The following is a 24,153-nucleotide window of genomic DNA, read 5'->3' as shown; positions in this document are numbered from 1 at the left end:
CATATATCTAACATACAATCACAAAAGGTCAGCTATATCAGTTTAATCAGGCACAGAGGTTTGTCCATTTGTTACATGACTGCACATCATTAATCATTCCTCTACAGAAAAGGGTGCAACAGCCGCATAAGTGCGATGACATAAACCCTAACTTGCTTTGAATCCACAAAGAAATTGACCCAAAGAAAGGGACAATAGTTTCATCAAGAAATGCACTTTAGATTTTCTTCTTCCCCACCAATGCATCCATCACCACTTTATCCCTGTCCAAAGCTCTATCTATCCACCTCAGCCCTGCACAGCTGACCTGAACAGAAAAGCCATTCACCAGTCATAGCTGTTGGATTGATTGAAGGTGAGCTCTTAAAAGACCGTACGTGGCATTGGGACAAAGCAGTTACATTTTATGCCTGACGTGACAAACATGACAATCAATGAAAGAGTAGGCGCAGACTTGCTTTAAATTGCTTGTTAAATGAACAGGTTTTAAAGAGACACTCTGATGTCCTGCTGGAAATAGCCACCAGCGAGAAAAATGGTGATGACTGCATTTAGTATAAAAAAAAAAAAAAAAAAAAAAAAAAGCATCAGCAAAGTGCCTTATGCAAATCTACAACGATTAGGCCGCCAGTACACAGCTTATGAACTGACAAGCATCACTGGGCAAAACGCTGGTCACCATTCACGAGTAAAAAAATATTTGCCAGAAAGTTGCTTCCTTTTAACTGGATAATAAATAAACGACAAAAATCAAAATGCCTTTTTGGCTTACACACAATTTCCCTTCAACTTCATATTCCATCCAGTTCAAATGGAAAAGAAATACCAGCATCGATAAAAAAGAAATAAATTAAAATTTTAAAAAGACCACACACACACACACACCAACAATCCTACCTTCTTCAGTTTCCCATTGCGTGAGCCAACAAACGCCACAGTGTTGCCGCGGTAGTCATACGCTGCCACTGAAGTCATGCCATCATCCTTATCGATGAAGAGAGGAATCCCCTCGATGGTGCTGGTTCCCCCCAGAGGCTGGTTGAAGTCCTGACCACAGAAGTTATCGTCGATCTGAAGTGGCTAGAGACAGGAGGGAAAGGCAACGAAATGAATCAGACAAAATAAAAGCACGCAAAATTCTATTCTGATCTAAAGCAGATTGTTCAGCAGAAAACAAATTAATGTAGGTTGTGATGTTTGGGGTGATTGTGTGAATGTTTTTCTGTCTGACATGAGAATTCTTTAGATTTGTTGTGCTTTAAGGTGCGTATCCGACTGGTATTTACAACAAGAAAAGCAGAAGTATCTCATTTCAAAACACTAAATAGATTCAGTTTAATCATGAATTCATATAAGGACACATTCTAAAATGCCACAAATTAGATTTTATATTCAAAGAAATGCCTTTTTTAAATTCTAAACTAATGTGGTCTCATACTATGGAAGCTGCATGTGAAGCACCTATTCTGAGAAGCCCTCAAATGCCCTTAAAAACAATTCGTAAAAGCAGCTAAGCTGCCTAAAAGTCAATTTGCTGTACGTTTCCATATTCAGTGAGAATGGCCAACATATTTGATTGTTGATTGATTATTGAAATTGAGGTTATTCACTCACACTCACACACTGCTGTCTTTAAAGCACAATCCCACCATGCAAACCCCTTTTATTCCACAGTGTTCGGTCATGGTGGTGACACGGCAGTAATGATGGTGACTATGTGACAATATCTGGAACATTCCAGTGTCACGAGGGGTCTATCACCCCAGGCAATCCACTGACCCATATGATGCTTTAACCAGTCATGACATACAAACACAGTCAGGGTATAATCCATGAAGCAGGGTTAAAATGCCACAGCCAATAAATGCTTTACTTCATTTGCACATTTTTGTACACAGTTTCAGGATATCAATCAGGTATCACTGTGGTTAAGTAGTAATACATTAATCTGATGGATAACATTTAGTGACTGTTGTTTCTAGTTTCCCACGCTAGAAAAGTGACCAATGTTTCCTTATTTCATCACTATCAATATCTTCCCCCCCCCCCAACTTCTGATCAGATGAAAACTAGCCTGAAAACCACTTAAACTCTGGGAAACTGAAAGCTATATTTTCTACATTGTTGTACATCCAAACAATAAGTGATTAATTAAACCAAACCAATAACTGTCACAGCAAATCAAAGTAATTCTCTAGTGCAAAATAAATGTACAAAAAAATTAGGTTGTCTGAACTAGTGCTGGGCGTCAGGTGACTTGTCACCATGTTTTTGCTGCTGATGAGATGAAGTTGGTAAGATAGGCTGACACCATCTACGAGCTCAGACTTTTCTCAGCCTCAATTTGGAACTTTAAGAGAAGCTTAACACTTGTTATCCTGTTAAAAATAATTACACTGTCAAGTTCCAGATGTACAGGACTGATAACCTTTGCTGTGTAGCTCCCATATTAATGTTATCACCTTATGAGCCCGGCCACTAGCCACTACCACAGTGATAACAGTTGGCTAATATTACTATTGGATTATTGCTAATAGAGTTAAACGGTATGCTGTGTGCTGGCCAGGTTAACATTTATGATAACTGTTTAAAACTTAGATATTTCTCAAACTGGAGCCTGACTGACTTCTTTAAGTTCCTAAGTGTCTGTTAGTGTCAAGAACGTCAACTACTTCAGCTGCTAGTGTGCCTGGCTGTCTGCAGCAGATATGTGTGAAGTTGTGTGTCCACTGCAGGAGGCAAAGCCAGCACTAGGCCTGCACAATAAATCGAAAATTTATTGTCATCGCGATATCAGCCTGCGCGATGGGCCCATCGCAAAAGACGACGTAAACTGCGATAATTGGGTACCTTAAAATGTTTACACACGTGCTTTAAAGAATTTACCAATCAAAGAAACCCCTTTACACATTTGACCAGTCGAATAGAGCCCTTCACGGCATTAACCAATCAAATGGATTAGAGGCCCGCCTCCTACTAGGTGGTGAGCGAACAACGCTGCAGCAACGAGTCAGAGTTGTAAAGGCTGAGAGCGAGACGCATGACGAGAACGCTACTGACTATGAACTCGTGCCTAAAAAAAAAAAAAAAATTAAAAAAAAAAAAAAAAAAAAAAAATAGTACCTCGCTTATTTGGAGGTATTTTGGATTTGATAAAGACGACGTTCTCCAAACACAGGTACTCTGCAAAACTTGCCGAACACTCGTGGCAACCACCAAAGGAAACACGACTAATCTCCACCATCATCTTCAATACAACCACAGAGAACTGTTTGAATAGTTCCAGAAAGACAGGGCTAGCCAAACAAAGGTTGCTAATGTTAAGACAAAGAGCGCAGCAGTCCAACAGCCGTCTCTGTATCCGAGTTTTTCAGGTGGAACTCCTTATGAGAAAACGTCAAAGCGCTACAAAGAAATAACAGAGACCATTACACATTTTTTGACAAAGACGTGATGCCTATAAATACAGTTAGCAGAGAGGGCTTCACCAGTCTGATACATAAAGTGGACCGGAGATACCGCAGCCCCTCACGAAACTACTTTTCCCATGTCGCCATTCCACAAATGTATGAAACATGCCGCAAGACCGTCATGTTTGAACTGAGCCAAGCTGAAAACTACGCAAGCACTACAGTAAAGTTTCCTCTCCAGTTTTGACTTGCATCATAACTACTTGGTGAGTGGTAAAATGATGAACAACTGCACTGAGATAATTTGCAGTATAATTTAAGTTATGTTTATTTAAAACTAATTCTAGAGACCGGGAAGGATGTCTTTCAGAATTCAAGCCTCAATGTTTTTTTATGGGGGCAATGTTTCAATGTTAAAGTGCACTTTGTTGTTACACTGCTAATACAGCAGCTTTCATTAAATAAAACTGTTGCAGTAAAGCGGAAATTATGTATTCGTTTTTTGTTTTTATTTTGCTATTTATTTTATCGCAAGTCATATCGTTATCGCAGTATTGATCACAGTTATCGCACATCGCAGGTTTTCCTAATATCGTGCAGCCCTAGCCAGCACGGTTAGTATCGTTGCAGTAGAAATTGATTATCACCTCAGACAGTAATTTTTAGCAATGATTAGTGTATGAGTATCAATTTTCTTTGACAAAGCCAATCAAAAAAAGTCCACTTTGGATGCTGTTATTAACAGAGAATAAATGTTTGTGCATCTGCGACTTAACCACAGCCGGCAAACGTGTGAGTTGCTGTATTCACACACACATGACAACACACATACACATACATAGGGAGCGTGTAAATGGCGGTGTAATCCATAGTCTTATCACTACATCATCTGATTGATCCGCACAGGAGAAAAGATAACACCCACTCCCTCACACCCTCTCCCTCCTGATCTGCTTAAATTGCCTGCAGCTCGGCACAAGTCAATAAAGCGTTATTCTGCCTTTTTCTTCCTTCTCACTCTTTTTCTGTCTCCTCCTAGCCACTACAGTAACTTAGCAAACATCAATATTTCCTCCCTGTCCTTTTCTACTTCTGTACCTTCTCTTTTCATCCACCCCCTCTCTCTCCATTTCTCACAAAGTCACCAACTCCAGCCCTCTGTCCATCACACATCTGCCCACTTAGACCAAGTCCTCCGAGAGGTGGTAGGACAATCAACTCGAGACAACAAAGTGCTTGCCCCTTCTTACTCCCCATTTTTTTGGCCCTAACATGTCACAGGGTAGAAGGAAATAAATAAAGGGGTCAGTTTAATGGGGGTTTCTGTGTGTATGGCAGTGTGTGCATTTAACGAAGTGAGAGCTAGAAGCAAACGCAACCATTACCTGAAACAACTTTCTTTAGTAACCACTGATGGCTAGAAGGCACTTTCATCCCTTACAACAAAGGCGACTGACAGACAACAAACATATAAGCACCCATGTGCACACAATAAACGAGACATTCTTTCAACCTGAGCAAGCAGATGTGGCTACAAGCAACAAAATAATTCCTCATACACATCATATGACAAAAACTAGGGCCAACCATTTTAAACATGTAGTCATGTGAAAGAAGTGCATGCGTCTTCAGTAGCGTTTCCACACAAACAACCACACACACACAAAATCCCAAGATGTACAAGCCTAAGAGGCAGGACCTAAAAAGGTTAATGTATCTTCTTTAGAGGAGGCCAACTGTGGAAAATACTGTATACAGTTGCCCCAAGACTCTATAAGGGTTAATACACAAACCACCATTACAAACACAGGCATTAGCAAGTGCTCACACAGTAACCTACACAGGTCTCTCTGCGATACTGGGGGGTAAAGGTGGTATACAATTCCTGCTGGTCTAAAAGGTTTAAACAGCGTAGATCAGCATGGAATAGAAAGCATTTCCCTTGAGGTCGGAAAGCATTTTAACAGAGGCTACACTCTGATGTGGGTTCTGCAATTTAACACACTAAAAGATTCCCATGTGATTTGGAGCTGATATTTAGTATGGAAAGGATATTCCATCCTTTGTGGTCTCTGCAGGGCTGCTGGCTGGAGACTGCATGTAATGCTCCGCAGTGTTTTCAAAGACACGCAGCTCCGCCGGGGACGAAGGAGTTAAGCCAACAACCTTCCGCTGACTTTGGCAGCAGGGTCTTACAAATGCAGAAGAGGAGGTTTCTTGTTTTGATTTTCACAGGGTGCCTGCGGTGCACACTGAATGAATTTGTGGATTTGCTTTTCACAGAAACTTGGCCTTTTGTTCTCAAGTCCAAAAAAGAAAAAGAAAAAAAAGGGGGGGGGGGGGTAACATGTGAGTGCTGTGCTCAAGGCAAACAGAAGCTGATGGCTCTTAATGACGTGATCATTGTCACTTTATTTTTTTCTAAGTGAAGAAGCATTTATTGGAAATACAATGTTTAAAATGTAGCTTGCACAGAAAGGGCCCTCCTTTTTTTATCATTTAGAATTTTAAACCTCCTGAACAATTTATCAAAGCTCCAATCAACATCTGCTGAGTTTATTATAATCAGATACAAAGAGAACCAGATAGTTACTAGATGGTTTTGCACAAACAAACAAAAATGAATCGATTGAATAATTAACAACAAACATAACTTTTAACTGTTTAACTGTTGTTGGATTTGACTATTACTCGATCTTTTATGGGTTATTGAATACACACAATTGTACAATTCTCTCCAGCTGTTGATTCTTAATATGCAGCTCATACTCATAGTGGCAGAGAACTGTCTGACCTAAATACTGCTAGTAAGTATTGAGAACAATTATACACATAAAACCAGAGTGGTCTCTACAACCCTACGTAATCATGTTCATCAACCACAACTGTATTTCTTCAAGAAGGCGGAGCCGCTTCACCCATCTTGTGCTGCAAAATGGCAAAATAGAGTGAAAATGTTCATATGGCTCCAGACACGTGTGCACACAGCTCCACCCACAATAACAGACTGATTACAGATGTGCGCTGGATGGCCAGGCCTAAAGGAAATGGTTGAATAATCATTCCCCCATGATTGCCATTTCTTCAACATATTAAGTCAGGAAAATATGTCTGGGCACACAGACTAGCCTCAAGTGGAATTTGTCAATAGTCACCTCCATTGAGTGAAACATATGGAAAACAGCAGAGTACAACATGGGGTTATGTAAGGGAACATACATAGTGTTGTTGACTGAAAACACTGCTGTGAATTATGGCTATTAAGGAAGGAGGAAACATGGGCGGCAAACACAAAACACTCATTCATTTAGAAACAGGCAAATAAATTGGGTAGCCTGCTGCAGTAGCAGGCACTATGTTTCTTTGTAGAAACCTGTTAGTAAGAGGAAATAAATGCTCTGTAAAGGAGTGGAGAGGACAGCGGAGAGGGGGACAAAAACTGGCTGGCATTAATGCTGACGGCGTGGTTTCGAGACAAGCCTGTCGTTCATGTGTGTGCTTTTGTGCGTTTCTGAATGCGTGCACATGTATGTGTGTGTGTATTTATCATGGGCAGCAAAAAGAAAATGCTTCTCTCCCCACTAGTCATCAGCTGTCTCCTCATCAAGCCAACAGAGACGTAAATGCGTTTCCAGAAACATGACATGTACCTAACTGATGCATTTCACTATAACGATGGCCTACTTTTATGATGGTGGGTGCGAGAAGATGAGAAAGAATGAAAGAGAGAAGTGAACAAAAAAAAAAAGTGACAGACAGCAGTATGAAGAGGAAACCGAACATATGCGGCATCAACCACAAGTGCTGGCTGTTCCTCTGCTGTCCTATGTTGATGAAGTTTTCCCACACACACACACACACACGAACAAGGTACCTGCCAGCATACACTGTGTGTGTGTGTGTGTGTGTGTGTGTGTGTGTGTGTGTGTGTGTGTGTGTGTGTGTGTGTGTGTGTGTGTGTGTGTGTGTGTGTGTGTGTGAGGTGTGTGAGAGAGAGAGTAAGAGAATGTCTGTGTGAATGTGTGAGACTGGCTCCAAGCAGAGTGAGGGATTTTGGGAGACGGCAGCATCATAAATTACCCAGAAATCTCAGTGAGGGTTTTGAACTCATGGAAGCACTGCAGGACTTTCTTCAAGTAGAATAAACACAAGAAGTGCTACTGAGCTTGTGTGCATGTGCTTGCAAGGATACTTGGAAGTGCTGATTTTCTAACCAAGAGAGCACCCTAACAACCTTTTACCTGGTGGCTTACAGTGATATCCATGGCAAACACACGCGCAAACAGAATACTGGCCCACCATTTCAAAATGATTTACCAGCATAGCTCACTCAGATCTCCGTAATGTATAGCACTAGTGACGGGGCTTAGAGGTTCTCAGCTGGAAATAAAGACCTTACTTGAATACACACCAAAAATTATATTTAGAGGATTTCCCCCAGATATATGGCAGTCTGCTTCAACAACACAAGTGAATGATGTACATGAAGTCACATGGAAAATAAGCACACTGGAAGAAGGTGGTGGTGTGGTTACAATTTGTTATTTTTCATATTCCTTAAACTGGCTCATGCAACAACTATTTTTGTTTTGTTCTGCTTCCAAAAATCAAAAGCAATTCATCTCTGAGTTAAAGGAATTATTCAACCCCTCATGCATTTATACCTCATCCTATTATAGTGCAGTCACTAAACACGCTGCGTGTGTGTGTGTGTGTGTGAGTGTGAGTGTGAGTGTGTGAGAGAGAGAGAGAGAGAGAGAGAGAGAGAGAATTTATCAATTTTCCCCCCAAAGTACTCCTTTAAAAGTTCAGAGGATTTCACAGTGAGCTCTGGATTATTCTGTAAATCTGACAGTTATTTCATTTATCTTCAAAATATAACATTTCCTGTTCTAAGCCAAAAAGAAATAAAAAAAAGAAAAGAAAAGAAAATAACACACCCTAATCCCCATAGCTTTTACAAACACAAATTTGCACTTGATATGCTAAGAACATATGTTGAAACGAGCCAAAATTAGAAGCTCACATCTGTCTATGTTTAGGATAAAAATAAGAAGGAAAAACCCCCCCCACCAATGTCAGGTGTGACACCACTGTGTCAATTATGTGTCAATTATGACAACAACCTTGTTTCCCAGCGTGTGACAAAAATGATGCATTAACGTCACCATGAGGAAAGAGTGTTCATTTAAAACCAAGGGCTTATCCACAGGGAAAAAAATCATTTTGGTCCTGTGTGCCATCTATTTTTTTTTCCTTCTCCTTTTGATTCGTTCTAGCCATTTTCTAGGATGTGTTACTTGATCCTAACTGATCAATAATTTAGAAAAAGAAATTACTGCACCAATTCCATATTCATTGGTAGCAGGATGGTAATTTCTATGTTGAGTGCACTCCAGGCAGACGGTGAAACCTCAAGGAGTTGGCGCCTATTCAGAGAACTGCTTCCAAAAGCTGTCACCACATGTTTAGACCATAATCCAACTGAATAGAAAGAAGAAGAAGAAGAAGAAGAAATATTGCCTACTGGATAATACGAAATGCACACTCACTCATAAATGTACACTGTCACTTGAAAATGTATTTTTGTAAGCACAGTTAGAAACGAGAAGATTGCATGTGATCAGGAGGCCCATTAGCCCAGCTGGGACATATGGGTGTAGAAAGTGAATGAATAACATACTTCCGCCCTCCACCATCAACCACCACAGGTGCCCCTAAGCAAAGTACTTAACCTCTGACTGCTCTGATGGAGCTGCCCAGCGACCAGCAGTGGGAGATCGGGCTCTTTAAAGTGCTGACCCAAACAGCAAAAGATACTTTAACAAATTCTAATTCTGACTGTATCCAAGATGTATTAAGAGCCTGTAAAGAAGTGAAGAAGAGGTAATGATGTATGCAACACACACCCACACACAGTACCGATCAATACATAATTACACTGGCAATTAGTATCATTAGAGTGGTGGTGGAGATGGGGATTTGTTGAGCTAAACACTCCACAGAGAGGGAGAGAGGGAGAGTTTTTCTATTGTTCTTTAATAATGGAATGAGAGCAACCGTGCGTATGTGTGACGCTGTTAGCTTTCAGGGACGCAAAGCAAACCCTTGCCGTTTACAAAAAAAGAAAGAAAGAAAGAAAAAAGAAAACATTCCTGATTTAAAATCCAATTTTCTATCAAATGACCAAATACTAACTGAAACATGATTCATTAGGCCCAATAACTTTAAAGACAACCCACCCAATCAACATCTCCCTGCTCAACTCATTTAGACTGTCAATTAACTCTGTTCATCAACGCTGGCTCAATTAATCAGGTCTAATTACTTAAACACATTTACCGCCACATCCTTTTAGATTAGGCCTGCAGAAAGAAGACTGTGTTTTACAGAGACCACATGCAAGCTACATTCATCAGATCATATTTATAATGACGGATTTAATAAGGTTAGGAGGTGGCCTCAGAGTCAAATCCACTTTGTCTTAACACAGAAATGACAATCTGCTCGGTTAATTTAATGTGGGCTCATCAAGTGCAGAATATTTGTTTTAAGATGCTGTTGTAATGGCAACAAAAAATATATATTCTAATTTAGTCGGTAACAATGTCACAACACAAGAAATCTGGTAACGAGCACCATTACGAGTACAACTAGACGATTTCCAATACCCAATTCAAAACATTGTATTTTTTATCATTTATATTTCCATTTATATTTTTCAAAGACTGAAATGTAAGCAGGCTACTCAGACCAATCTTAACATTAAGAATTAGTTTGTTTTTTGCCACTGCAAACACTTTAACAAAAGGACCACTGTCGACTTTACAACAACAACAACGCAAGTTTCCCTCAAACAAAATGATAATGTATATTTCAGGATAAAAGAAGGAGAATAGTTTGGATGGATTATTTGAACAGATCTGGATTTCAGTCCTTTGGGTGTTTCACTAGAAGTATTTCCTTTTTTGGTCTGAAAAGCAAGATAGCATCATTTGCATACTCCACATTTGCAAATTATTTAGGACTGGACACTTACTGCCTGGCTTATCAACAAGTCAGGATGGAGCTCTTGTGACAGATACACTAGACAACACTTTACGTGTAGTTTTTTTCCCCACCTTCTTTTTCTGCATGCAAGGATAGACTAGAACATTTGTAGGTGCATGCTTCCCCCATTCATTCTTAATGAATTGAAGACTTGATCCATACACTGCCTAAAATACCTACTTATTATTTTTTTTATTTTTATTTTTTTTTTATTTATTTATTTTTTTATAAAGTGGTATCAAAAGGTTTTGTAAATATATCTGGAGACTTCCACATTAGAGAGTAAATCTACAATTATGTTATACTCTTATAACGAGCAGCAATATCATTTTGTGTAGAATAAACAAAAACTAACTAGTTTAATTTACACAAAACTCATGCTCATTAAAAAAAAAAAAAAAACCAACTTTAAATTAATCGTAATTATCGTAATGAATGACAGCAGAATCCAAGTAACTTCACAAGTAGTGGCTTTTAAACACTGCACGAGCAGTGAGCACTTTAACCAGATACATAAAATAAATATTGAACACAAAGTGACCACTTCAATATTGATTTCAGGTTTTGCATCAAATATCACCTCTGACACTGTGGGTCAAACAACAGCTGGTCTATGCAGCACACACACACACACACACACAAAAAGTATTTTAGACGGACTCCTACTTGCTATGATTGATTCTACAAATGATTGATGCGTTGGCCTATGACAAAGTTCAAAACCTTCCTATCCATCTGGGGATCGAGAGAAAGCAGTGGGACATTTTGAATAGGGCAAATATAATCCTTATAAAGAGAAATTCCAAAGCCAGTGAGCACAAGGGTGGTAGCAGGATGTTTTTCTCCCCTATTGTTACTCAAAATTCCAACAGAAGTATTTGGTTGTTAAGTACTTTGTCCTCACTGCAGCCCTAAATCGATCCCAAATTAAACACTGTAGGTTTTTACTAAATAATGTGTGGCACATACACATGAAAAGCACAACCATCTGTATGGGTTTTTCTGTTTTGTTTTTAATTCAGTTAGTTTGTGTGAGTCCATTATTGTGACTTGGCTCGGTGAATAACCAGTGCAAAATTTGTTCATTTCAAAGGGTTCACCTTTTCTTGCAATACTGTACAGTTCCAAGTGTGACTAATAGCAGAATATAAAAGACCTACCAAAACAATATTATACACAAGACAATCTTGTGTACAATATGCATCTGTTTGCACTGGTCTGTAAAACATTAATGGCATTAAACAGACACAAAGAGTCATTGTAGCTAATGCTGTTTCCAGACCACATGACCAGCATGGTTTAGATTCCATATAAATATCTGCTATGACGGCCAATTAGAAACTGCCTTGAACAGCTCCAATACAAACCCTGGAGACCGCTACAGGGCATCTCCATTGTGGATTGCTGTGTAGTGTGCTAAAAGGATTCAGATGGAGATTTTCTAACTTAATATGGCCATGCTTCCCTCCACTGCCTTGATGTTAAGTCCGCAACTTTCCTACGACTTTCTCCAACTACATTTCAGAGCACTTAAAAAAAATAAAATAAAAATAAAATAAGGTCAGTGCTTGCTAGTTTTCTGTTTTGCTTACTGCAGAGAAAACAGCTGGAAGTGACCATCAGATAAGACAAATTCAGTGAGTAAGAAAACACATTCTGCAAAGTGACCTCCGAGCAACAAGGCTCCCCAACTTCCTCTACCTAAAGTGCACCTCTTTAATTTCTGTAATATTTCACATACCAAGAGTCTTCTTGTGCTCCTCTGTCCTCATTGTATAGCACCACCTCCTATACGTACACATGGACAGATGTGCCACAACACACACAGAGTTGACATGACAGAAATGTGTGCCGCTGAAGAGGACAGTGCAGTGCACAGGTGACGGACACCGATATTATTTGTGCAGCAGCCAGCATTCAATCACACTCTCCTCTCTTCCTTCCATCTTTCTCCCCTCTTTCAGTCATCTACTCTTTTCTCAAGCTGTTCTTGGCAGTGGCGGTGAAAAGATTTCTGGGGCTATCACTCTTCCTCTCACCCTTCTCTTCTCTCTGTCGGTGATTCACTGCCTCTCCTTCGAGCATGCTGGCTGTAAAAGGCTTGCTGCTCTCTCCTTGATCGTTCCTCGTCCTTCCTTACCAGCTCTACATACCATTTTGTCTTTTTAATCCATTCTCTGATAATATTCTCTTTTTGTCCCTGCCTTTCACACATGTGTCATATTTAGGCGGCTACAAGTTACACCTACAAGTTAGTCAGCCACGATTGCAACGCAAAACATGGCTCAACATCAAAGTCCTCATCTTCAAAAAGAAAAAAAAAGAAAAAAGAAAGAGCACAGCGTCATTTTTCATCTTGCCTGTAGCTCATTCATTGGGTTTTGCTTTTAACAATTCAATTGGTGTACACGTAAAGACCCAAAATCACACATCTGAACTACTGCCTGGATATAATACATTTGTAAACAAAACAGACTTTGTAAATGTTCCTGAATTTTGGAAAAGGTATATGAATGCTTTTCACTCCAGTTTTCACTCCCTTCAAGTCTCTACCTTGGCTCACTTTGCTATTTTGCTGTCTTTTTCATCTTCTTAGCACGTTCTTCAACTTCCTATACTCTCTCCTGTATGTTGCTTTGGCATCCAACTCTTCCTCTGGATCAGACTCCCTCGTGTTCTTTCATTTTTAACGCCGCCCACGTCTAGCACCTTTCTTTCCCTCTCTCTCTCATCCATCTCTTGTTCCTGCTGCCCCTCTCTCTCGTCTAATTCCCACAACTCACTCACCCCTCCTTGCACTCACCTCTATACTGTGCCTCTCTCCTGTTTCTCCTCTCTTCTGACTACACTTTTTATCTTTCCTATTTTTGTAGTCATCTCCCTCTCAACCCTAACTTAGCAACTCTCTCTCTCCATCTCACTCTCCTCCTGTGGAAATGGTTTGTATTGATCCACTCTCAAACTAGGGAGAAGGTCAGGGGTTCAATATTAAAGCTCAGGGACAAAACACAGGCGCATAAACAATCTTACTCTTGCACGCACACACAAATCTTTTATCACAGAGCTGCTTCTAATACGCTCAAACATTTATGTTTACAGAAAACAGCTATCTCACTGTGACTATAAACATATCATCTTAATGATGGCCGAAGGCAAGAAATTACGATCCAGCACAAATCTGAAAATTTCACACAGCGTCTGGTCATGCATTACGGCTGTGTGGCCAACAGCTGTCCAGGCATACCGCACACCCCACCATCAACCACGCTTTGCCCTCTAAACTACTCTATGGAAGGGTCAGCCTAAACGCATTCACCCTTCACACCCACATTACTGAGCATTTCCCACACTACACAGACTGCATTCGAATTCCTGAAGCAGCTGAAATTCAGGGTGGGGCTCAGTACCAAACTTCAGTATCTTACGAGAATGTGTGTGGATATGTAGAGTGAGAGATTGACAATTTAAAAGTGTTGATCACCTAATTCTGCATGCCTGTGTTTTAATTACTAACCAACTGCACAAACATACAGAGATTTTTCCCCTGATTGAACTATACACACTGCACTGACTTGTGCATGTACACATATCATTCTGATAGTAGCAGAAAACAAACTGCACTTGCACAAACATAATTGTCACGGTCCTGGGTCAGCTTCAGCCTCGCCTGGTCCAGCTTCAGCTTCAGCCTCGCCTGGTCCAGCTTCACCTGAAGCAGCCTCCTCTGCTTCTGCGTCGACCTCACCTGGTCCTGCGGATGCCACGCCGCCGCCCAAGCCACGTTCTGCACCTCGGAATCGCCGGCCACTTTCCGAGCCACCAGCTGGACGTCACTGCCGCCCGTACGGTCAGCCCCCAGAACTGTTTCCCCGTCGCCGCTCACATGGTCGGCCCCCAGAACTGTTTCCCCGTCGCCGCCGTTTCCCAGTTTATTCTTTAGTCTAGTGTCTTAGTTTGGCCTTCTTGTATTCTCTTTAGTTTTCTGAGTATTTACTTAGCCGCCCTCTGTGTCTCCCTGTTATTGTTCTCTGTGTTTCTTAGTCGCTCTGTCTCCCCTAGTCAAGTCTGCGTCTATGTTACATTTCCTGTTTTACTTTGAAGGTCTGTGTCCTACGTGAATGTATTGAGTTTCGCTTCCCTTGGGTCTCGTTATGTCCGATTTCTCCCAGCTGTGCTCCCCTTCTGTGTCTCATTCCCCTTGTTATTTCCCAGTGTATTTAAGCCCTGTGTTTCTCTGTGTCAGTGTCGCGATCTCCCTCATGCTTTGTGTGATTCTCCCCGTGTCTCCTAGTCTACATTATAATTAGCTTTTCCTAGTTTAGTCTTGTATTGTTTGTAATCTGTTTTCCAGCAATAAAGCTGTGCTTTTGAGTTCAAGTTCTGTCCCCGTGAGTTTGCGTTTGGGTCCAATTCCCACACATTCGAAACATGACAATAATGCACACATAATGCTCGCATTATGACAGAATGAGTCAAATAAAATTGATAACCTTACAGACTTAAAAACAATAATTCCATGTAGTACTGCTTTGCATTATAATGCCCCCACAATAGTACTTACTTATGTTTATGTTATTGAACTGGTTAGCATTTATCATTTTTCAAGTGTTACGGACCATTCAAATGCTTTAAATAATGAGCTATTCATTAATTCATGCAGCACTGTCTTCTGTGCACTTTAAACTATGTTTCTCACACTCCTAACCTATAGCCAATTATGTCTTTAGACTGTGTGAAGAAGCCTTTCGAGTAGCCCACGCAGGCCTTTAAACTTCACATTAAGGCCCCCAAAAGGTTCAAACCCTACTCCTAACAACAGGCCTAAACACTGCACCACTGTGACATCTGAGGCATTTAAGTACATACAAATCATCTGTTATTATTATTCTGTCTAACTGAGTTATTTCTGTGCTTGTCATGTTTAATCATTTATGCAATGCTCTAGCTTCAAGACTGAAAAAAATAGTCTCAGATTTGAGATTGGTCAGGTCACTGGTGGCGGTTAAGGTCAGTGGTGGGCAGCTGACACAAGGTCAGTGCTTAGGGGAAACTTCGCCTACATCATTAACCTGGGTCTAACCTCTCATGCTTTGCTGCTGCCACAGGGTCAGTGGGTCGGCTTATCTGTGAAGCTATTACATCATCATCATCACTGATGACAATTTGTAAGGGACAACAGTTTTTGAGATGATAAATTAACGGCAGATGTAAGATTACCAAAGCTCCTGTAACAATGGCTGCAACAGAAACGGTGTAGGAAGCAAAGAGAAGGGGCAGGAACAGTGTTATTAAATTAACAGAGCATGAATGTGTGATTTGATGAAGGAATCACTGACATTAAAGTGAAGACTGTAGCAGTATTAGGTCTGAAGAATCCTTGGTGGGATGTTCTTTGAGAGGAAAAAAAATCAATACAAATTGCAAAATAGAAAAAAAAAAGGGGGGGGGGGGGGGAGAGACACTTTCAAACTGACAACAGCACTATTGTGTCATAGCAGGAAATGCGTAGGTGCAACTGATTAATAACAGCTGCATTCCATTAAAATAGAGCCTTGATATGGTGTACACTGGCTTCCCAGTATGATTTATTGGGACACTTAAATGAAAACCATAATTAATGTTATTGGACACACCTGTGCTCCTGATGTAACAAGGGAAGCGGTCTTGGTAAAACTGTGTTAGGCAGGAAATCTATTTTGAAGTCTTATCAAAAGCCAACAATGTACAGCAGTTTAGACTCTGCCGAGGTTGGGTAGGAGTTATCATGACAGAATTAAGCTTATCAGCACAATGCAACAAAGTTATCTACCTGGTAACGCAAACTTGCACATATAGTATTTGACTGGGCTTCACAGTGAGTTACCAGATGCACTGCACCCCATAAATGGTAAAGTCAAACTCTTTGCAGCACTCTGCACCAGTAGCTCCTGCAGTACCAGTGCAAAGGTCTAATTGAAATAAATGAGATAGGCTGCTTTTTTGGCCCTAGAGCTATTGTCAGTGTGATGGGCCCTAAGAATGAAAAGAACCGTAAAGAATGAAGACAGCCACTGAACAGGAAAAAGAATACATCTACAGAAGGTGGTAAAAGAGGACTTGGCTGGGTCATTCACATCACTTATACTACCACACAAAACACTCCTGCGCACTCAAGCTAATGAAGACCTACAAAGAGAAAGAGTGCTGTTCTTACCAACTATCCCACTCCATTAGACGCAACACAGGGTGAATGGTTTGTGTGTGTGTGGTTGTGTGAATGGAAGACACCTGCCGCTAAAGTGGTGTTCACTGACATTTAAAGAAAAAAGCTTTAAAACGGGTCCTTTAATTAAGCTATCTTAAGAAAGAGCAAGGTGGAGGCAATGCATGGGTGCTTTTAAAGCAGACATAGGATGCAAGATGTGGACGCTGAGACAGGTGGTCAGCTAAGACAGAGACCCCCCCCCCCAAAATAAAAAAACAAAAACAAAAAACAAACAATTTGGGCAAACGTTTTGGGTAAAGGGGACATGGTGAAAAGATCCAGGAATATTTTCAGAAAATAAAAAGGATGTTAGCAGGTACACATGTTCACAATGAGGAAAGCCAGGCTATGTCTGTCTATTTGGAGTGTGTTGGCTGTAATACATGCAGGGTCATGCACTGTGGATCAGTAAGTAAAAACCAAGTCTAACTCATGCTATCCCTCAGGATCTCACACTGCAGTGCACCGAACAATACTGTGTGTATGTGTGTGAGAGCGTGAGGGCTCCTCCTGAGTGACATTTCACAAATCCAGGGGACTGGGCTAATGATGTCCCTGTCTGGTTAAATCAAAGCACCAAGATGTTGTGGAGTAAAGAAAAATGCATAGAGAAGTGAAAAGAAAGGCAGCAGGAGAAAGAAATTATAAATAGCATAAAGTATGAAATAGTCTAAGTGCAGGCATATAGCAGCAGTCTACATTGGTGATATAGCACAGGTAGTCTGCATTCAACTAGTGGCATTAAAATGTGTTTTGTCTGAATGAAAAGCATATGCTCTAACAGTACTTTTATTACAAATTCATAAGAAGAGGTTGTATCCAAGCAAGGAAGTCTTATAGTACACAAGTACAAACATATGTGTGTTGTGACAAAAAATTAAACTCACAAAATCGCTTACTACTAACTAAAAGCAGAAGTAACAAAAAAGATTTGAGCTTACCGAGTTGATACAGGCGAGCTCCTTGTTAAGCAGCCAGGGTAGGGAGAGTTTTCCATCTCCCCTGTAGCAGGACTGGATCCTCTCTTTGATCTTCTTTTTTATCTTCCTAAGGGTGAACAGGCACAATGCTGACTCTTTGGGTGGTTTGGCACGATTCTTCTGACCCTGAGAGAATACTGTGAAAAGGATGTCTTCATTTTCGGAAATCCCAAGAGAGTTGGCCAGCTGCCGGCCCGGTCGAGCCAAGAAGGCGTCCTGCACCAAGCGGTACTCCACCCCATCTTTAGTGCAGCCAATGGGGAACTCAACGTAAGAGTAAAACTTTGGATCATCCATGCAGAGACGCACAATTTTGGAGGTGAAGAACTGCTCCCCGCTGGCATCAGGTGAAGTCAGTTGAGTATCCAACTGCATTGTTAGATAATAGACAAACTGCTCACTGCTGAAGCTGTAAACATAATAGATGTCAAAAGCAGGGAACTTGGATAAAGTGTCCGAGGGGATCTTCAGCTGAGAAGAGACAAACTCATCCTGATAGACAAAACTGAACATGTCAGCATTTTCTTCATTCTCCATCAGTTTTCGGCTGGACAAGGTGGGGAAGTACTCAGACTTGCCGTCGATGGGAGTTCCGATAAAAAGCTTGCTGGTAGGACTTTGAGGGGAGCTTATGATGACTCCTGACATGGTACCCGACTCTGCCACACTGGAGAGGTAATGCTCCTTGCGGTGGTGGGGCTCACCAAGCTTAAAGAGGTCATCCAGACGCAGGAACTGACAGATACCCTGTGAGGTGCTGCCACAGGCGATAAGTCGGTTTTGTGCATAGTCTATAAGAAGAAGCTTGTTCACATTCGGGGTTTGGGCCAGCTCATGATTGCAAGACTGGACACTGGGAGGTGGGTAGCACTTCTCATTGTCCACCACTGGGCCAGTCATGTGGCTGCGCAGATTGGTCAGGTTGCTGGAAAGCTTGAAAATCCGGTTAACAGCTCCCACATAGACTTCTCCAGTTTTGTTATGAATAGCCAGATGTGTGAGCGAACAATCAGCTGGGATGAATCTTTTGAAGGGCGGGGGCTGGCCTCCAGACAAGGATGAGCTCATGATGACTAAAAGCCCTATGAGGAGAAAGTTCCCCTGGCCAGAGGAGGCCACTGACCGAGCTAGGTGACACATATTTGGTATGTGCACAAGCAAGGCTTGGGAGGGGGGTAGGGAAGGAGAAAGAGAGTGCAAGCTGTGGTTCCAAATCCCGAGTCAGGATTTTTTTTTGATAGTTTCGGTTCTACTGTCAAAGATTAAGAGGGAGGGAGAGAGAGAAGGATCAGAGAAGAGGAAGCAAAACTCCTATTGATCCGCTGTCCTGTTCTCAGCGTTGTGAGCAGTCACCAGGAACATCCACAGAGCCACGATGTGGGAGCCCTGGAAGGTAAAAAGAGAAAAAACACCTTGAGTGCTCAAGGAACATTTCTTATTGATTATGCATCAAGGAGGCAGTAAGGCCCACAAATTGCACATCCAAAATTAGAAGGAAAAAAAAGCCAAGCTGACATTTGCCCTAGTTATAAATAAATGATATCAAATCAAGTCTGGAAGGCAAATGTGTGTCTGCATTTAATTATGAGTGAAGATGCAGGGAAAGCATAGGCCAACTATTAAAGGCTCTGTACACATAATATAAGCCTGTGAATGAGTTATAGACTCACAGCATTGAACTCCTTAATATTTCATATCTTTCAGTGTTACTGTGGTGGCTTTGGAGGAGGTGTGCTCTTGAAAAAGGGCCAGTGGGCACTGTTACATTGACAGCAAGCAATTTATAGCCAGGACTGCTTGAAGGCTTTACTGTCATGGTCTCCCCAGTTTCAACACAGTCTGATTGTAACTATACCTGCACTTCTGACAACTGTAAACAAGCACCGGGCTTTCATCGAAGCACAGCAGGCAACCACAACTCTGCTTCCTCTGAAAGAGCTATGATTGCAGTATATATCCCTTAGATATCAGGATAAATATAACATAGCCATAGGGAAACATGAAAACTATTGGCTGATACATATGCTGCACGTACAGGAAAATTCTTGCAAGCATTCACTGATTGCTTATGAAGGGCCCGATCCACTGCATTCCAACACTCCTCCAGAGCCAACCGTGCCCGGGTCAGACAGCAATCACAGCGAGGACCCTTAAAACATGCATGTTATTCATTTACCCTACAATGTAATTAGAACCAATTTCAGAAAGATGTATGAGTCCCACTGAAGACTGCAGAACAAGATTTCTTTTTGCCCCCGCCAAAAGCTCAACTTCTCAACGCAATACATCTACATACATATACCACATATACATACAACACTGATGGTTAGAGTTCATCCTTTCAAGATGAGGCTAAATTGAAGACCACGGTGAAAATTGCATCTGGTTAATGAATACTTGAACATTTTAGTATGTGATTCAATTTCAAAATTGTATCTAGTGTTCATGATATACTCATTTTATCACCAGTACATGTGGCAATATGCCTACAAAATCACAGCACAGTCAATGTTTGTATTTTTCTTTTACACACTGCTTCCTTCATCACTGCTCCCTCAAGCCAGCTAATTCTGGCATTTATTTCATTTCATAATGCACACATATAATGAATCCCAGAATGCAATGTGCTATATGCACACTCAACAGAGAACAGACATTAAAAAGGAGGGAGTGAGATCATTTATAGGGATGGAATTTTTATAGGTAAAGGACAAGGAGGAGGAGAAGGGGAGGAGTCAAAAATGGAGAGGGCATGCTCTTTTGGGTGTCCTACAATGACAATAGTGTGATGAGGAGCGGTGTTTGCTGGGCGCGTGCTGGCGGCTGACAGGCCAATCATGTTCCTGCAGCACCAGGACATTAGTTCTTCTGTAAATGCTGATTATGTAAAACAGGACACAACTCTCCCAGGGATCCCACGCTTCAGTTTCACCTTGACTATCAAAGCGTCTGTGCCAAAGGTGTTTTATGACCATACCAAATCGGAAAAGATGAGACACTACAGTGAGACAAGCAGGGTTAAGAGATGGGGATAGGGGGATGAGGCAAAAACATGAAACAGATGACGAATCAAACGAGGAGGCAGATGGAGGTGTGAAGAAGAAAATTCTGGTCTCAGGTTCTCACCAGAGTGTAGGAATGTGGCTGGTAGTAAAGAGCACTGAAGCAGCACATATGCAGCAGTCCACTTATAATAGCTTACTATTAAGCTTATTTTTGCCCCTAATTAGGCACAAACAGCTGAACCTTTGATACCACAAGACTGTTTCTGATACACAACCTGGATTTTTTTAAAAACCAAAACTGGCTTAGCAGCACCTGAGAAAGTCTCCATTATCGTGGTGCTAAAACATCTGAATTTACGTGATTGCTCTTGATTGTGTAGCAAAAGCTGTAGTTCTTTTTATTTATTAGTGTGGATATACAGGGCAGGGAGCTCTGCCTGCCAGGCTGAGAGAGATGACTGTCAGCTTGTTCCTATTTTCGATATTTCCATGCTTGAGAAAGGCAGGTATGAGTGACAGATTATAGGTGTGTAAACCCCTCTGAGGGAAAAAAAAAAATGCACTCTTACGAATCTTGAAAGAATTAAACACCTCAGTAAGAGTAGTCATTGAATTGCTCATAAATTTTAGTCACTGGTGCTGCAAACTGTGTGTGAGAAAGAAAAAAAAAGAGAATGAGGGAAAGCAGGAGAGAAGAGAAATAGTAGTGGTGATGTTCATGGAATAGCAAACGATAGCTCAACTGACACAAAGCTAGCCAGGTTCAGGGAGAGGTGGTGTCATCCAATTTTCTACAAATGAAAAGCCCAGGAAAAGACAAATGTATAGGAAGAGGGGAGGGGGAAAACAAGGAGAGAAAGAGAAAAAGAGGCAGAGAGAGAGGGAAGAGGATAGTGTATGGGCAAAAAGAAGGAGAGTGAGTGAGGAGCCAAACAAAAAGGTGCACTTCTGCTGCATTTTAATCTACCTTCGCGAGAATCAAACACCAGGGAGCCCTGTGGGTCGAGGCACCTCGGCAAGGAAAGTGCAGAGAGAAGGGCCTGAGCTGCAGTTATCAGATATATCCCCACTTTCCACTCTGTGAGATTAAAACGGCTCGACGCGGATCGCAGCCTCTTCGACATAAGCAGCCGCAATAAAGTGACGAGCCAGCCTATAAAAAAAACTAATTTCTTGCTCAACGGTACAGTCGCGCTGTACGATGAGAGCAGATGTCAATTTAAAGCGTGGCAGCGCATAGGGAAGCCGGCTGCCTCATTTTCCTTTGTCATTTCCAAGTGAGGCAAAGACACAATGGGGCAGACTGGGCGAACGAGCAAATGAGAGTGGCTGATAGAGAACGAGAGGGAACCTGGGGAGAGAGAGAAAAAAAAAAAAAAAAAAAAAGTGTCCCTGCAGTAATTCCTCTTCATTTAGACCAGCCACAGCTTGATGTAAGAGAGTGTGAATCACACAACAAATTGCATCTAGGGTCTGCTGCTGCTTGTTATCTATCAGGGCAATAAGACAATGACATCTCAAAACACATCAACAACTACAGGTTAGTGAAAAGACATCATGGCGTGAAGGCCTCCGTCTACTTATAGACACCTTTAGTTCCTCTCTTTACTGTCAGGGCAGACACGCCCAACTGTTGAGTTATTCGCTCAACTTCTCACACATGCCCCCACGCCCCTTCAAATTTCTCAGTTTTTTTCCCCTCTCTCTATTTATCCTTCCAAACCCTCATCAATTTCAATTTCCTCCAGAGCTAAACTGAAATGGGCGGAAGAGTGCTGGGAGAAGGTCGGGAGCCATATCTGGAACCATCAAGGAAAAACATGTCAATCATTTTGGTGTGGAGCACGTCTGTGGCTTTGGGAATGGGCAGTCACCATATCGGGAGCAGGGAAGGTGTTATCACATCAGGGAAAAGCATTAAAGAAAAACTACAATTTTAAGGGCTGTAAGGGACCGAGTTTATTGGATATGATATTGAAATGTCCTATCAATCGACAGGCCTGTACTGCATCCCTATGGGCACTGGAAATAGGACTGAGGGGAAGAAAAACAAAAAGATTATAAAGCAAGGACCCCCATTTTAAAGAGGCAAAGGTGGAGAGGTAATCCCAAATGCTGGTGAAGCGGCAGGTGACTCTTGTGAGCTAAACTGGATAACTTGCTCTCTCACCTTCTTCTCCAAAGCAACTAAACCTGTCCGTTCAGATAATGGTCGCCGCTCAGAGCGTAACTTTGTGCTGATTTATTGCCAGTGGCATATCAATTACAGCACTCTACAATGGAGGGGGGAGAGAGGAAGCGAAGGTGGTGAGAGAAGAAAGAAGAGCAGCATTCAGACATATTTTTTTGCCCTCTGTGGCTTGTCACAACATATGGGTCAAGTCTGGGACCAGACGAAGAGGAAGTGGGTATAATCGAGGATTTAAGAAGCCAGGAAATTATAAGTAAGGTCGGAAATGCGTGTGAGCAAATAAAATGCAAAGCTCTAAAAATTATTGCAAATTCTCAAGACTCGTGCACAAAGTCAGTTACTGTAGACCAATCACAGCGTAAACACAGGTGGTTGAAAACAAGGTGCTGCAGCAGGAAAAACTACAATTTTATCTGTAGGTACACACAAAAAAAAAAAAGAAAAGCAAAACCATCCCTGTTGTACATAACTGCACCGTCCATGTTTAACTCTCAACCTGGCCTGACTTTTGTTGAACTCAAGTTCCTCTATTACCCCCACATTTCCCATCTGGCTCCAGTATTACTATCAAATAAAGGCATATATGCCAAGATATAACTTCGTTTAAATACAACCACAGAACACAAAGAACGATCCAATATTTTAAGTGCAAATCATGACACAAATGTGCAGAAATTAAAATGGGTTTTTATCTGAATCTCCCTTCCACCTCTTCACAGCTAGTACACTCTCCAGATTGGATATTTGCCCAGGGGACAAAAGAGAGAAGGGTGAGGAGTGGAAGAGGGATTGAAGAGCAAAGTGGGTGGAGGGGTGGTATTACGGGGGGGGGGGGTTGTATGGTTAGAGAGGAGGTAAGATAGAAGGGGCAGCCAAGCCCTGAAGCCTTAATCCTCTCTCAGGGTCTGCCTAATCTCACCGCCAGTATCTGCATATGGGAAGAATGGATTACCATCCCCCGACGCAGCGACAGACAGATTGACGGGGGAATGGGCGGCACTCTCTGGACAGAAACGCTCTCTGAGACAAACAGAAACACCCAAAAAGTCTGACTGTAAAAAGTTAGAGGACAGGATGTGGTTACTCTTGAAACTCTCTCATTGCACTGAACAAATACACACTAACATTCATCCTTTCAAATACACATCTACTGCAGGTAGGTATGTTAGTCAGCTGCAGCTCGTTTTTGCCACCAGTGTGACATATTGTGTAATCTGTCCCAGATCAGATACTGTCTGAGGTGCTGAGAGGGACAGGAGGGGGTCAGCCTACC

The 24,153-nt window shown here is 41.6% G+C and overlaps 1 protein-coding gene across 6 annotated transcripts in view; it reads right to left on the bottom strand.

Annotated features, from left to right (window-relative positions):
• The window catches only part of LOC120731783 (plexin-A1-like), a 190,683-nt gene that overhangs the window by 130,151 nt on the left and 36,379 nt on the right, over window positions 1-24,153 (bottom strand). For all 6 annotated transcript variants that reach the window (XM_040029020.1, XM_040029019.1, XM_040029018.1 and 3 more), the window contains exons 2-3: window positions 17,646-19,070; window positions 898-1,080 (exon numbers count right to left, since the gene is read on the bottom strand). In XM_040029020.1, coding sequence (XP_039884954.1) covers window positions 898-1,080; window positions 17,646-18,824 — 1,362 coding nt within the window. In that variant the 5' untranslated portion in view covers window positions 18,825-19,070. The remainder of the gene's footprint in view (window positions 1-897; window positions 1,081-17,645; window positions 19,071-24,153) is intronic.

Source organism: Simochromis diagramma, unplaced genomic scaffold, assembly GCF_900408965.1.
Source record: "Simochromis diagramma unplaced genomic scaffold, fSimDia1.1 OVJJ01000483.1, whole genome shotgun sequence".
Taxonomy (NCBI): domain Eukaryota; kingdom Metazoa; phylum Chordata; class Actinopteri; order Cichliformes; family Cichlidae; genus Simochromis; species Simochromis diagramma.
This window is presented reverse-complemented; position numbering and strand designations above follow the sequence as displayed.